At 37.7% G+C, this 15,325-nt stretch overlaps 1 protein-coding gene across 6 annotated transcripts in view; it reads right to left on the reverse strand.

Moving 5' to 3' along the window:
- Positions 1–11,784: 11,784 nt before the first annotated feature.
- The window catches only part of tln2b (talin 2b), a 103,602-nt gene continuing 100,061 nt past the window's right edge, over positions 11,785–15,325 (reverse strand). For all 6 annotated transcript variants that reach the window (XM_016673743.1, XM_016673742.1, XM_007556755.2 and 3 more), the window contains one exon: positions 11,785–15,263. In XM_016673743.1, the coding sequence (XP_016529229.1) occupies positions 15,135–15,263 (129 nt within the window). In that variant the 3' untranslated portion in view covers positions 11,785–15,134. The remainder of the gene's footprint in view (positions 15,264–15,325) is intronic.

Consider the following 15,325-nt stretch of genomic DNA (forward strand, 5'->3'; position numbering starts at 1 on the left):
TTCATTTTATTTTATCCTGCACATCATGAGAACAGCATAAACTCCTTCAATATTTAAGGCTCAAGGCCTTTAGGAAAGCCACAGGCCAGCCAAAAGACATTTATTTTTCCCTGCTGCTGAAGTGAAAAAAAAAAAGAAGCTCTTGACATATAATTTTGTGGGGGGAAAAAAATGTGCTTCACAAGCACTTTGAGGCATTCCACTAGATCAGACAATGAATTTAAGCTACAGTTTGGTTCATTTTAAACTGGAATTAAAACAATGGGCCACTACAAATTAACACCAGCAGCATTGTTTTGGTTGAAACCCTCCCCCCCCTGAACACTTCTCATGTTTCCGAGAGCCATTAATCTCTGGAATAATGTTCCCCTTTAAATGGAAAATTCAGCTCAGCTGAGGAGATATCCCACTTCATTTCTCTCAGTTTCATTTTTGATCACCTTCCAGCCTAATCTGAGGTTTTCCAGTCAGATCTAAGGTTTCTCTAACATGCTGGAATTTTGTTTACCTCTCAGGATCGTGGTGGAGCGTTCTGAAGTGGGTCAGCAGCAGAGTGGGACAGGTGCAGCAACAGGTAAAGGCATGCACATTAACGGCGTTATCCTTCCCAAAACTTTCTCAATCATGCATAACTTTCCTGCAAACATGCTTATAAAAAGCATGTTTGCATGCTTTTTATAAGCATGCAAACATGCATGCTTATAAAAAAGGGGTTGTTAAAAAAAATGATGGCATCCAAGAATCACTTGGGCACAACTCTGAGGTCACAAAATATTTATAGTCGTACTCTGAGTCAGAGTAGATGTGAAAAGCCAAACCCTAACCCTAATCCTAACCCGAAGGGGTTGTGGAAATCTTTTTTTTTTTAAACCCAGAGTTAAATCTTAAATTGTAATAATGAGACAGTGGCAGTAGTAAAACACATTATTTTCCCAGACAATAAACAGCACCCTTTCAAAATGCCTCATTAATTTGATCCTGTGTCACTATAGTCTGCAGTGTTTTTTGTGTAGCCTGCAAAATGTATTTAAACTTTCTCACATTTTTCTATGTAACAATGACAAATGTTAGCGTACCTTATTAAAATTTTATGTGATAGACCAACACAAGGCAGCACATAGGGATGCATCATTTCATCACCCCTGAATAAATCCTTTGCAAGTCCACCTATCTCAGGGAGACCATCTCCAGCCTTTAAGAGTTTATCTGAGTTTATCTGGAAACTGAAATTCCTGCCCAGCTTTAAAAAAAACAAACAACCAAACAAAAAAAAACAAACAAAAAAAAAAAAACAATTAAGACTGTCACATTAGATGGAGAACATCTGTAGAACTCAATTTTCAAGCCTTGCCACAGATTCTTAGTTAGATTTATGTCTGAATTTGGATTGAGGCATTCTAACACATATGCTTCGATATAAGAACCATTCCATTGCACCTCTTCCTGTATGTTTAGGTCTGTCAACCTGCCACAAGGTAAACCAACACTGCCTTCTGCTTTCTCCAGTGTGTTTTTTAACTCCACCCACCTTCCTCCTGGCTTTTGACAGCACTGCTGTGTTGTTCTGCCACAGAAAATCCCGATAAAAGTTTGTGATTGTAAAAGAAAATAGGTATGAATACTTCTTCAAAGTGTTGTTATTGTCAACACAATATAGTCAACCTCTGAGAAGCGTGGTGCAAATAAGAGGAAAAGATAAGCAAAACTGTACTCGCATGAGTAGATCTGGAGAAAAGATATTAACATTGTACTCATGAAGACTTTCTGTAAACCTTAATATCTAAATAGGAATCAGTGGGACATTTTGTTTACTCTTCAGTGTTCCCATACATTAATGTCTATTTTACATGCAATGCTAACTGCACACTGCATGGACATTTTAGGGGCAGCTGTCTCCTCATGCTAGGGGAAGAGCCACTGGGTGAAGCTCTGGGAAGAGCAGGCGGGCTTCTTGTCGAGTGGATTCTGCCGACATCGTCCTAGTTTATATTTAGAGAAAACCTCTTGGCTCTTTAGGACGGTACCCGTGCAATTAGATAGGTCCATGCAGGGCAATGGTCGAAAACCAAAAGGGGGGCCTCGGGATTGGTGCAACCTAAGCTGTAATCCGACCCAAACCCACGACCTACTGACGGTGGGCTTATTCACAGTAATGTTCCAGCACTATATATACAGGTAGCAGTAAGGGTTGTCTACTTGGGGGTGCAAGAAGAAATGGAAATATAACAAGGGCATGGAGTCAGAAACAGTATTTTTGCTTGATGGATAGTTGCAATAAGGTTGTGGCACTTTGACTCCGACCATACTGGGCAATCCTAAATCTGTCACTAAGGGTATAAATCTCACAAAAGTGTTCCTTTCTCTGGTGCAATTCATTAAACTTCCCGTTTGGCTAATGGGAACTTTGTTCATCACATCAGACTGTTTCCTCTAGACTGAATCTTAACAATTTAACTCAAATTCCTTGGGCACAAAGGTCAATAATTGCAGCTGCAGGTACTCCAGAGATAAGAAGCTTTCTCCCAGGACCAAGAATATGCTGCAGAACAAAATAGCTGCTGTTGAATGAAAGGATCTGTCATCCTTCAGATTGTAGTAATTCTCAGAAATAGGACACAAAAAGAAATACTTTTGGGACAGTGCAAGAAACATTCTCTCATGGCAGGTCCTAAAAAGTAAGTTTTGGGAAAATTTGAAAAGATAAGAAACGTTTCTCAAGAAGCAGTTTGGAGCAACAACTTCATTACCGACACAAGATGAGCAACTGAGCAAAAAAAAAAAAAAAAATAAGCCAGAAAGGCAAAGCTGGCAGTGCTGCAAACACAAATGTGGGCAAGAGTCATAATGGAGACATATTTGTGGCCTCTACAACGCTCCGCCCAGATGGTTTGTTTGTGTTTCCCCTTCAGATGGGATGTACAGAGAGACAAGACCATCAGCCAAATCTGATGCTGCTCAGTCAGCCTAGACAAAAAGAGCAGGGAGGGGCCTAAGCATTTTGGTGGTGGGTGTGGGGGGCGGGGGGGTTGTCACGATTCATTTCACACTCATGTGAGATGCCAAGCTACAATCCTTCTGTAAAATTAAATTCTCTAAAGGCTAGACAGGTCAAGGCAGGAGTATTAAATCAGACGCTGTCAATCTGTGCCATACACTCTGCCTTAAAAACCCAGCATTGACACTTATTTGTGCCTACTGTGGGAAGTCTACAGGGAAGTACAGTAAATGATTGCTTACAGGGAAATTGAACTCCTCCTACTTCTAGATAAGGAGCAGAGAAATTCCTCCTGCAGGGATCAGGACTCATCGTTGACATAAAAGCTTACTGTCCTTTCCTTTGGGCCTGTGGATACCCTCTCCCACACATGCGCTGACTGTCTTACTAATCTAATATATCAGCTTGGAACTACCCTGCATCTTGAGGACAGCTCCATTGCAATATATGTCTTTAGTGCTTTGTGCTGTATGTTAAAAATCCAGGAGTTTGTATGCTTGCAACCAGTGGGAAAATCTTTAAAACAATACAGAGAAAAGGGTTTGATTCCTTTTTTTGGGGCCTATTTCTCGCACTTTAATGTACCTGATTGTCATCGTCATCATCATCACTTTTATTAAAGACAAGTAGGTACATACATTAAAAAAACAAAAAAAAAATTAAAAGACAAGTCAATAAAATAAAAATAAAAATTACAAATATAAGTCACAAATTTGCAAAATTACAAAATCTGCAGTAATTTCATTGCATTCATTGCATTCTGGACTGAAAACTGACTAAGCTTTGTGCAATATCCTTTAGTAACAGGATGATGTTATTTGTAGAATCACATAATCTCCACATGAATCTATACATAATATTGCATAATATGGCATAAAAAAAATGGAGACACCAACACCAACAAATAACTGGCTTGCAGTGGCCCATCTCTTCATTCTAATCATTAAACAAATCTGAAGACCAGTCACAGCTTTTGTAAACACAAAAAGCAGATTTCAAGTGATGATTTCATTCATTTCTTTATTCTGAGACAGCAACTGCCCCATAAAACTGTTTGTTCTACCCTTGGCAACCACAATTATTATTAAGCATTGCCCATAACTGGCAATGAATCTACTTCATGTTGATCAGACCAAGCACTGATCATGCCTGGGTGTGATTTGTGAAATGGCCAAGAAATGTGGTTAATGACAGTTAATTAATAATTTTAAAGGATTCCTTTTTTATATAGGTGGTATGGGTAACTGCATTTGCATTTTGTATTTTCGCAGGTTGTCTTTTTCCCCCCCCCGATATTAGAATGTACTTTATTATCTGTGTGACTTTAACTGAGCAAATACGTTTTCACAGCACTGTATCTTCATCCATATATGGTTTCTCTGGTGTGAGCAAGGTCGAATACTGTTGACAGAGAAGACAGCTAACTTGTGGGGGATTTTTGTGAGGTCCAAAGTCAAAGGCCACTCAGTATTTTTTTTTCCATTCCTTGGTGCTCCAAAACTTCTAGGTATGCACTTTCTGCTCAGCTACTGTTCTCCCGGCTACAAGCTATCTGTTGGACGCTGTAAGGGTCAAAGAAAGAAACTCTGGCAATATGAAGATTGCCAGGATTTCTTTATTACACTGATCATTTTTCTTTAAAATACTGTACGGCCTTCTCTTTAATGCTTCCTCTCACACCACCGAGATGAAAACAAATAAGTTTGCGTTTGAAAGCTGAGAGCAAGGAGCCCCCGTGTTGTTTTACGAGTCCCACACCTTTAACTGAGCCTAGCTTGGCCGAGTGAAAGCTATAATGTGAAGTTCATTTGAGACTCTCGTGATGAGACATTCCAGTGTGGCTCTGGGTGGCTGTTTGAAAGCCAACAGCCTGTGTTCACTGCAAATGGGTCTCAGTGGTGAGAAATGCCAGAGGAACCCACAATGCAGCAACACCTGATTTCTTAAATTAAAGCAAAGTCTGTCTGTAGCTCTCGGGCTTGATCAAACTCCACGATGGTTATCCTCAGACTAAGACTCAGTGCTCAGCTTGGGATGTAGATGAAAAAGTTGTGGACAGCCAGTCATTAAAAACTGAGCAGACAGAAGAGAGAAAAAATAGACGTCCATCTGGTGTGGTCTGGCAAGTTCTAGTTATAGAGTCTTGGAGGTGTATGTACTACATGATGGGATAATTATGTCTTCATGAAGACATATTAAAAGAATGGAATAAAGCAGTGTAAAAGTTTAACTTTTCATGTCTAAACCATCCCCCCACCCCCTACTTTATTAAAATTTCAAATTTACTGAATTATCAATAAATGAGCCCTCCCTTGTTTTCCTTTATAAAAGAGACAGTTTGTCTTTCACTGTGTTCACAACTTACAACACAAGTAAAACATTACACCAAACAAGGACAAATAATTCACTATGATACACTGAGCTGGAATAGGAGATTTGAAACAAATCAAGAAGGAAGAATATCAAATCTGAACTTGCAGAAAGTGCAGAACACAAGACCTTCAGAAACAAGCCAGTAAACTGAGCAAGCACATATGGTAAGAATGGAAAGCCTGAGGCAAAACTGAATAAAAATATACTCCAAATATACGCTCAACCAGAGCTACGAAAATCCTGGCCATAAAAGTTTAGCCCTTCATGAAAACAAATTTGAATGGTTGGTCATTTTTGTTGTGTAACGTTAATGATGCCGACACAGAAGTTATCCTGTGTACAGAAGGAGAGCAGCAGCGTTCTTGAACATGCCTCATCTCAGCCTCAATGAAACTTCAATCCTGCCCAAAGTAACCAGGGGCTGCGAGGTATCCTAGAATACCCCGAGTGAGAGACACTTAGTCCAGTACAGGAGCAACACAAAGACAGAGCGACACAAGTGAGAAACTAACATACACTCACATTGATCCATCTCTCTTACAGATATCTCTTTAGACTTTTAAAGAAATTCTGAATCATGGATGAATTATTTGCAATTCACAATGAGAAATTTAAGTTTTTGCAAATTTTCTGTGCAAATTAGCTCAAAGTCCGTCAGAGTTACTGTATACATCAATTTAAAGCTCTGTCACCACTGTGTACCACCGTGGAAATAGTGTTTTCAGTAAACTAAACAGTTTTATTTATTTATTTATTTATTTATTTATTTATTTTCAGTCATGGTGGTTTGCAGGCAAGCTACTCTTCCATAAATTCAAGATTTGTAAAGTCCACAAATAATAGTTGCCCTGTCAAAAAGATTCTTCCAACTCAGTTAAACTCTGCAGCTCCTTCAGGGTTAAAATGGGTCTCTTGATTACTCCTAGGTTTCATCCACCTCTGGTTGGCCTGTTAATTTAAGCTGATAAGGATGTTTTGGTAGTGGTAATTTTACCGTGTCAAAAAACACATGCATTACGCAGAAATAGAAAAACCAGAGCAGCCCAAGATTTTAACAAAGTTCTGAGACCTTCACAGGCCAGCTGTACATACTACAATTCAGGTATGCACAGACGGACTCTATTAACTAATCATCTGATTTCTAAAGGTAATCGGTTGCAATGAATTTGCCTTTAGGGTATCAGAGTAAAGAGGGTGGACAAAATGCACTCCAGTCATTTCTGATTTTTATTTCTACATAAAGTTAGAAAGCTCTGCACTACTTTACACTAACCTTCATCAGTTAGTATCGAGTAGGATGGTATATAATTTGACCTGGATTGGAATAAATGGAATTGATTGAATTTTGACCACATTGGTAATTATTGAATTCAACCTATATAGCAATTATTAAATCCCACCTCTTTCACAACTCTGCGTAGAACTAATGAACATCTGTTTCCATTTCCAGTCATGTTAAGTACAGCACACATCCCAAATGTCTGTTTCTCTGAAATACATCCCTTATTTTCCAAACTATAGCCATCAAAACAAATTCAGATCCGAGAAAGATACCTAAGAGTTAAAGCTAAAAGTGAAAGCAAATGTGACAAAACGTGAACAAAGTCACAATGAATATTTATTTTGGTTATCTTTACACTAAATCCTCTTATTAAATCTGGCGCCAGCGTTGATAAACAAGAACAACAAAAAAAAGTACCGTTAGTGAGAAGGAGAGAGTGTTTATTCAGCTTTAATGCTGTGTGGGGAGACTACTGGGCTGAGAGAGGAGAAGGAGCCAAATATTTTCTTCTCTGGCTGACACTTAACGTGTTTAAAGGAAAAAAATATCCTTTTCAAGACGGAGGGATTTTATCGAACGAGTGCTTAATCTTGTTCTAAGCTATCAAAATCTAATGAGAATATTCACATCAGTTCGCTTTGGCAGAATGATCCAAGACAATCAGCTCCTCTGGCGTACATCGAGTTCTTGGCACTTATTCAACCGTGACCAAAGCAAACAAAAATCAGAGCGAAACCCTTTAGAAAGAACCTGACTTCTGATGATTGCGTCTGGCGCTGGGGGATTAGATTTAATGGCTATTCCTTATGTTACTTGCGAAGCTGTCCAAAATTAGCACCAAAGTTTTAAGTCTCAGCTTGGTCCCGATATAGCCGTGGTGTCACTGCTGACTGAGAAATACTGTGCCTTCTGTACATGATGACTGACGGAGCTGCTGTGCTGTCATGCGCGGGGTGGGGAGGGGTTGACGGCAAACATTGTCACTCAGAAGATATTGTCTGCAACTAACATTTCTACACCACACATACCAGCAGGTCTCACCTGTTATCATCTGGAAATGGGGAAGCTGAAATATTTCATAGAACCATGCCAATGCATCTGAAACTGTCAACATAAATCAACTGAACAACTAGTCGAAAGATGCATTTTTAACAGGTTAAGAGTAATTTGACAACCAAATATAAGCCTTGTAATTGCAATTATTATGACCACTGGAAACAATATTGTTGCGACTTCTTAGATTGACTCGACAATAACCAATTCCAACCCATAAAGCATCATGAGTCATTCTCTCCATGCTCTGTGTACCATTCACATTAAACCAGAGCTTGATACTGGATACGACGCAGCATTGATATAATGGGAGAATGCAGCCGATGACCTAAAATAGTAATAGTTCAAGAGCTGAGGAAAGGCCTCTCTTAGATCCATCAGCTGCTGTCTCCCAGGTTTATGTTAGGAAGTCCTGTGTCTTACAGCACGCAGAAGAGCGGTATGTAAATACGCTTAAACAACAGGCATTCGCAGATACAATGACCTCACTCACTTCTGCAAAACCATGTTGTAATTTGTTGCTTTATCCCACAGAGTTTCGGCTCATCTGCCTTTTTGAGAAGATTTTTCTGCCAACACTGCTTGAGTGTGTTCACGTAAAAGTACCAAAAACCTGAACACAGAGTTCTAAACTCGATGATTATTGCATGGTAGCAATAACAGCAGCTGTTTCATTCACAAAGTCAGCATTTTGAGATCCATGCTGAATAGTAAAGATTTGAAAAACAGCTTAAATGCTCTTTGGGAAAGTAAAAGTTGAATGGTTCTTTATTACTTCATAACATTTTGCAGAATAGCTAATTTAGCAACAGCTAAACTGCTGAAAATCCAAATTGTTAGCAAGTTGATGTTCTCTTAAAGTAGTTGGTGCTACTGAATAACACATCTTAGCAGCAGTCAGGGAATTTTTTTTAAATATCACGGTGTTAGATGAGATTTCATCAACAGTACTGTTTCCACCTCCATTATCAAGATTGAGTAATTTGAAAGGTGGCAAATTATCCTCAGTTTACTAATAAGTGTGGACTGCATCACACTCTATACAGAATTATATCCAAAAGATTTTGCTAAAAACATAAAAAAAAAAATCTCAGCAGGTGTGTTTGGAGAGATTTCATCAAGGAAGGAAGGGGAACATTCCTGACATTGCCCAAAGATTGGCCCAAGAAACGGGTTTGATTTTTCTTCAGTGCACAAAGGACCACAGAAAATGAGAAAGGAGAGAGAGAAAATGACCCAACCCTAAAACCCCAAAGTCCTCCCCGACAGACATTCTTTTTAAACCTCACTTTCTACTCCTCCGCTCCGAGCAAAAGCTCTCTCCACCTCTCTGTGTTTCACTGTTGGCATAGCTAGTTGTCTGCCTGTTTAATGAATTTCTTCACCAGATGAAAGCTTTATTTTAAAATGCTTAATACCTTTCAAGAGAGAGTTTTCTGATGTAAATATATTTATTCATTAAATGACAAAAACAAAATCAAGAAACAATGAAAAGTCAAAGTATAAACTGACCTTAAACTCTTATTATGACTTTGCGGGCTTTTTAAATTATATACGCTATTACAACATTAGCAAATTATGTCACTGGACTTTGTGTCTTTAAGGACAATTTTTAGCAAACAACTGACTGCATTATTTATACTCATCAATGAAAAGGTGAACGCTTAACCTGAGAGACAACAGACATTTGAACCTTGTTTTGTTGCTGATTAACTTCTACACATTTAATTCGGATATTTTGTGGTAAACCATGAGTAAGAAACAGATAATAATCAGGGGGGGGAAAAACAACAAAAAACAGGTCCAGTGTTTTAAACCTGTTTGGAAATAAAAATCTGAAAAGTGTTGTGGGATGACCACTTCTTTTTTGAAATTGCAGCTGTATGCCTCTTTGGATGCATCTTTATGAACTTTGCACATGTAGAGACTAAAACTTTTGACAATTCTTTGCAAAACAGTTTTACTGGAGAACGTCTCTGAAGCAAGTAGGAAAATGAATAATGCGGCAAAGAACACTTGTGTTCTCCTAATTAGTCTATCTTTTAATCACATGATGCACTGTTGTTAGATCTTCCTTTGACTGAGTTACCTGTTCATGAGGTGTCCAGAGTGCTTTGAAAAAGTGTTCTCAATGTTTCCACATGTTGATACATTACAACTAAAATCCACAGTGTATTTTAATGGAATTTTATGTTTGAGACTAACAGTTCTACCACCATCATGTTTGACGATTGGAATATCGAGTTTCATGAAGTATAACTACTTATGTTTTTAAGGGGGGGAAAAAAAATTCAGTTTTGGTTTGATCTGACCAGAGCAACTTCCTGTGCTTGCTTGCTGCATCTACATGTCGGGGATAAAACAAACTCTTTTTCCTAATTAGATGACATTTAAAGGCCTTTACTTACACTAGGTTTTATTTAGTGACATCAGAGCACAGTGGTTAAATGCAAAAAAGGATGACATAATTTTTTTATTTTTTTTATTTTGAAAACCATGAATAATTGTTCTACTTCACAATTATGCACTAGTCTGTATTAGTCTATCATGTTGGTCCCAATAAAATACATCAAAGTTTGTTGAATGTTTGTACCAAAGTTCAAAAGGCAAGTATATTGTGCAAGTTGTCTTTAACAAATGATACTATCGCACAGGATTTCAGAAATGCATGAAATGCAAAGCTGATGAGAGGAAGAAAAATGTAGTCAGTTCAGGTGGATTCAAAGATGTCTTTAAATTAAATCTGGAAGAGATGGCTGTAATTGAACCTGTTTTTTTTCTCTCTCTCTTCTGAAAATCAGTGTCTATTTCAGTAATTGTGTAAAAATCTTAAAGTTGAAAAGGAAAACTAACAACTTGATAATAGTTAACCAGAAAAACCTCGTTGGTCCATGGCCTTCACTGGCATGAGAGGCCGAGAGCCACAGAAAGAGGGTGAGAAAAAGATGGATAATCTCTCTCAACACACATGGCTTCAGTTTCCCCTCCCTACTGTGCGGAGAGCAAAACATTCAAAGAGCCAAATATGGTCTTCATTAGAACAGCGAGGAAATGTACTGGACTTCCATCCTTTATGTGTTCTCTATCCAACATGCTTCTGACTTTGTCAGAAGATCAGCTAGTTTTGTAAAAACAAGCAAAAAACAACATCACATCAAGTCTGTGTGATGGCTTGTCATACCCAGAACAGAATGTGTGGAAAATAATCACTTCTCAAATAATTTTACTGTGTGCAATGGTATGTGAAGGAGCAAAAGTGATGTGAGCTCTTCCTCTTGACCAAAACATCTAAATGGAGATCTCTGCATACTTCAAAGTCTGGTCTGGGAAGCTTGGGAAAAAAAGAGAAAAAAGTGAATCCACAATTTCCATATTTGGTCTGGCAAACCTCTGCTAATCGTTCCACACGAACATGCTTCTCCAAACATTCTCTTCACCCCTGACTGAGCTGTGAAGGGAAATGCTGACATCTGCTGACAAAAATGCACAATGACAGTCTTTTTTTAAAATCTTTTCTGTTTACTTAGACAAATGCATGAACAAGTATTCATGTTCGTACTGTTTTGTCATGTTATGACAACAAATTTCGACGTATTTTGTTGAGATGCTTTGCGATACACCTTCACAAACTATGAATTTGAGGGGAAATTATAAATTTAAATACAGAATCCAAAACATGTGGCTCGCACGTAGTATCCTTTAGTCTGACTCCTTTAAATAAAATCCTTTAGTCTGACTCCTTTAAAATAAATCCAGAGCAACCAAATGCTTTCAAAAGTCAACTTATAACTTCAATCTCAGTAAAATGCAACTGTTCTGTGAAGAGTTCAGAAGCTGGATAGAAAACCTTACTAAACATCTTGAAGACCAAAGACAACGCATAGAGAAAATTAAAGCAGGTCTTGAATACAAAAACAAAATATAAGGCTTTAAACAACTTAAAGAGTGAAGCACAATCACATCGGACTTGGGAAAAAACATTTTCAACGACTTGACTTGATAAATCCACACAAGACTTATTAATTTATGTAAACATCTGTTTGTAAAAATAAAAATAATAAAAAAAAATACATTTGCACCATTTGCTTGAAACGGTTTTATTTTTATTTTTAGTGAATACAAAAAATACTTCTGTGACCAGATAAATATTGTAAATACAGCATCAAATGATACAACCAACGCAGTCTGTTAAAGAAAGCACAACACCTATTTATAACAGAGATGGCAACTCTTTTTCTATTCCAGTAACACTTAGACAAACCCGCTGGACAGTATATTTCAGGATTAATCTCACATTAACAGATTAAAAAAAAAAAAAGCAAAAAAAAAAACATTTTAATAGTGGTTTTAGACAATGCAACAAGGAAAGTTATTCAGCTTAACGTTTTAGTGGTGTTTGGCTGAACGAATTTAAATCATTTCATTACCTCAGACACATGTAGCCACATGCTCACTGAATGCAATCTAGTGTTAGCAACTAAACCCTAAAGGTATCCATAGATGCCCTTTAACATCAGCACTATAACACTGCCGGCAGGTATAGGCCCCCAGTATGGCAAAGATTTTGCTGATAGACTGGCATAATGTTTCTGACCCAGAGAGGAAAAGGCTCAGGCTCCCAGCCAGCCTGATGTTCAGCTGCTTGCAGCGTAGACTCAAATAAGGCACTAGTACACAATGCAGACATGACATGGGCATGGGCAGACTGAGGAGATGAACAGCAGTAGTTTTAAAATGTGTGTAACGCATTATTGGAAGAAAGGAAAAAAAAAAAAAAAAGGAATTTTATCAGCTCCCTCAAATGCAACAGCAGTTTCCTAATAAAGATTTTTATGTGATCGAAGCCTTGAACTGCTGTCTGTAGTGTGAAAAATGTGAAAACATCATATCAGTTCCTGAGCTGGAAGCCCAATATCCTTGTAAGAAGCTTATTTTCCATCAAATAACAGCAGTAACTCAATATTACCTTGCTGGAATAGCCTGTGCAGTTTGTAGACATAAAGTTAGTATAGAAGCAATTTTAAAAACACTGGACAGTAACGGGGAAATAATAAAGTGTGCTTAGGTCAGAGTTCCTAAACATTTTTTTTTTTTCTAACAATTTTAGTTCAATACTTTTTTTTTAACATTAATTTCTAGATATCTGGGTCAATTTTCAGGGCATGTTTAAGTTACAAAGTTAAGATCCAAGATTTTGGTTGAAAGGGATTTCTTCTTTTTATTTTGGCCAAAATTATTTCTTCTGAATGGAAGAAGTTTTAATGTTTCGGAGAGACAATGCCAGAGTCTGTGGAAGAGCTAACAATTAGGGTGATGGCAAGGAGGCCTTCCAATCTCGGAGAATCAGAGTTCATCTCTAAAGATAAATCATCAAAAATACCAGTGGAAAAAGCTCATCAGCAATTATAAGAACAATTTGATTGCTGCACTAGCAATAAGGATTTTTTTAAAATCATTTTTGACATACATTTTTAAATAAATTCTAAATAGAAACAGATTAATATAATTTAAAACTGTTTTGCTATCTTTTGGCAGAAGCCTGTTTCACTTCCCATCATAAACAAATGCTTTGGTAGAAAATAAAATATCTAAATCTGCCAGAAGCATCATACATCCACTCATTACCAGCATAAATGTCATATTAATGTCAACTCTAAACTTGAACTCAAATCAAGAACAGGACAGGTAAAACTTGGACATAGGGCAGGGATCCCAGCACACAACACAACTGATTTGGGTCTCAACAAAGCATTAAAGAACCCAACTGTACTGAAAATTTATTCGAAATATTTAAAAGCCAATAAACCAACAAAACCTAAGTGAACTCAACCAATTCTGATAGAAGTTAAAAAATGACCAACCACAAGTAAGCCAGGGCCTTATTGAACCTGTAATTAGAATCTTGACCACACAATTCAAACTTCTGCAACCCTTTGTTGATTTTAAAATCAGTGCTGCTGTTTGGTTTCTCTTCAGTTTCTCTCTAGTTCACCATGAAAAAAAAAACAAACGAAAAGCTCAAATAAATAAACAAAATTACTATGACATTTATGGCTGATCAGTATACGTAAACTTTGGACAAAAATTGTAAATAATATTTACAGTAAAGAAGTCTCAACGAGGAATTTCATTTCTGTTTCCCTAATAAATTTATAGTCTAAAAAAATCTCAAGGTTCATCCTTATTATTACATCACCTGAGTAATATCCATGACATATCTACACCTAACATACCTATTTATTTTATTTATTTTTTACAACTCAACATTGAATATGGTGAAGACATAGCTGTCATCATGGTAACTATGTAAAAGCAGTCTATTTTTATTTTCTTCCACATTTGTTTAGATCTGTAAAATATTGATTCAATTCAAAACCATTCTGAACTTTTGAAGACCGCGAAGGAACCCTGTTTGAGTACAAGTGACACGTGAACGTAATCTGGCTTGTGTAAGTGGTTGAAATTTTAAACCGTGAAAGCAATGAAAAAAACATGTGAGAACAATGTAATAATACCGTGTATAACTTTACAGGGTTATCTGCATTTTAGGTGAAAAAATCAGTGGGATCCTTTGAGTGCAATATTGTACAAGCAGCAAGACATATTTGGTCACATTTCGATCTGAATATCTAAACAAAACTACTTTATTTCTTTTTCGTAGGTATTTTCCGTAAAAGTGATTGACAGTAGGGATCAACGCATTTTTGTTATTTTGTCCCTTCACTTCATCTACATCACTCCAAACCAATCTGTGTTTGGCGTCAAAAAGAACAGATTAGCTTAAAATTCAGGAATAAATCTGTTGCTTTAGCTACAGTCCCCACAATTAACATGGTTAGTATGATACAAGGGCCTTTTTGAACAATAATACTCTATTGGTTAGTAGCTTTATCGATATGTGTTAAGAGTAATGGTGCATGCAAGCCCACAGTTTGAAGAGGCATTGCCTTTGCTGCTCTCTAATCATCCTTTGACAGATTTTCCAGATAAAACATAAGCTACAGACCTTCGTTTTTGAACGTTTGTTCAGCCATATTTGCTCTACACAGTTAAAGAATGTTCTGTGATTACTGAGAGATTAAGCGTCCGATTCATGCCTGTAACAGTCAGTAATGCTCGTGATGCACTAATACCTACACCGAACATAACTCAATCGATTTGTCTCTTGTTTGCTCACAATAACAACTTTCTTTATATTAAAGTCTGAATGTTGAAGCCATTCACTGACAAACACATCACGCACACTTACACTCGCACAAGTACACTACAAAGCACAGGCACTTGCTTTTGTCAACAAATAGGCCTGTTTCAAGTGCTGAATATAGTCTTCGGTGATGTCGGAGCCAAGCGGGCGACAATACGTCCGCCGTCGCCTCCCGTTCAGGAGATGCCGTCATCTGCACATCAGCCTCCTCGCCTGCTGCCTTTTAGTCAGCCCTCGTCCTCCCTCAGTTCACTCGGCAGGAATTTGTATTGCTGCTGTCGGATTTGGGCCAGCTTCTTCCGAGCCTCCTCCAGCTCGCGCTCCTTCCTTAACATCTCCTCCTGAGCTGCAATGATCTGCGAACAACAGCAACAGGCTGACGGAGACCACGCATTTCCAAAGACATTTTTAATTCCTC

This window comes from Poecilia formosa, unplaced genomic scaffold, assembly GCF_000485575.1.
Source record: "Poecilia formosa unplaced genomic scaffold, Poecilia_formosa-5.1.2 Scaffold81, whole genome shotgun sequence".
NCBI lineage: Eukaryota > Metazoa > Chordata > Actinopteri > Cyprinodontiformes > Poeciliidae > Poecilia > Poecilia formosa.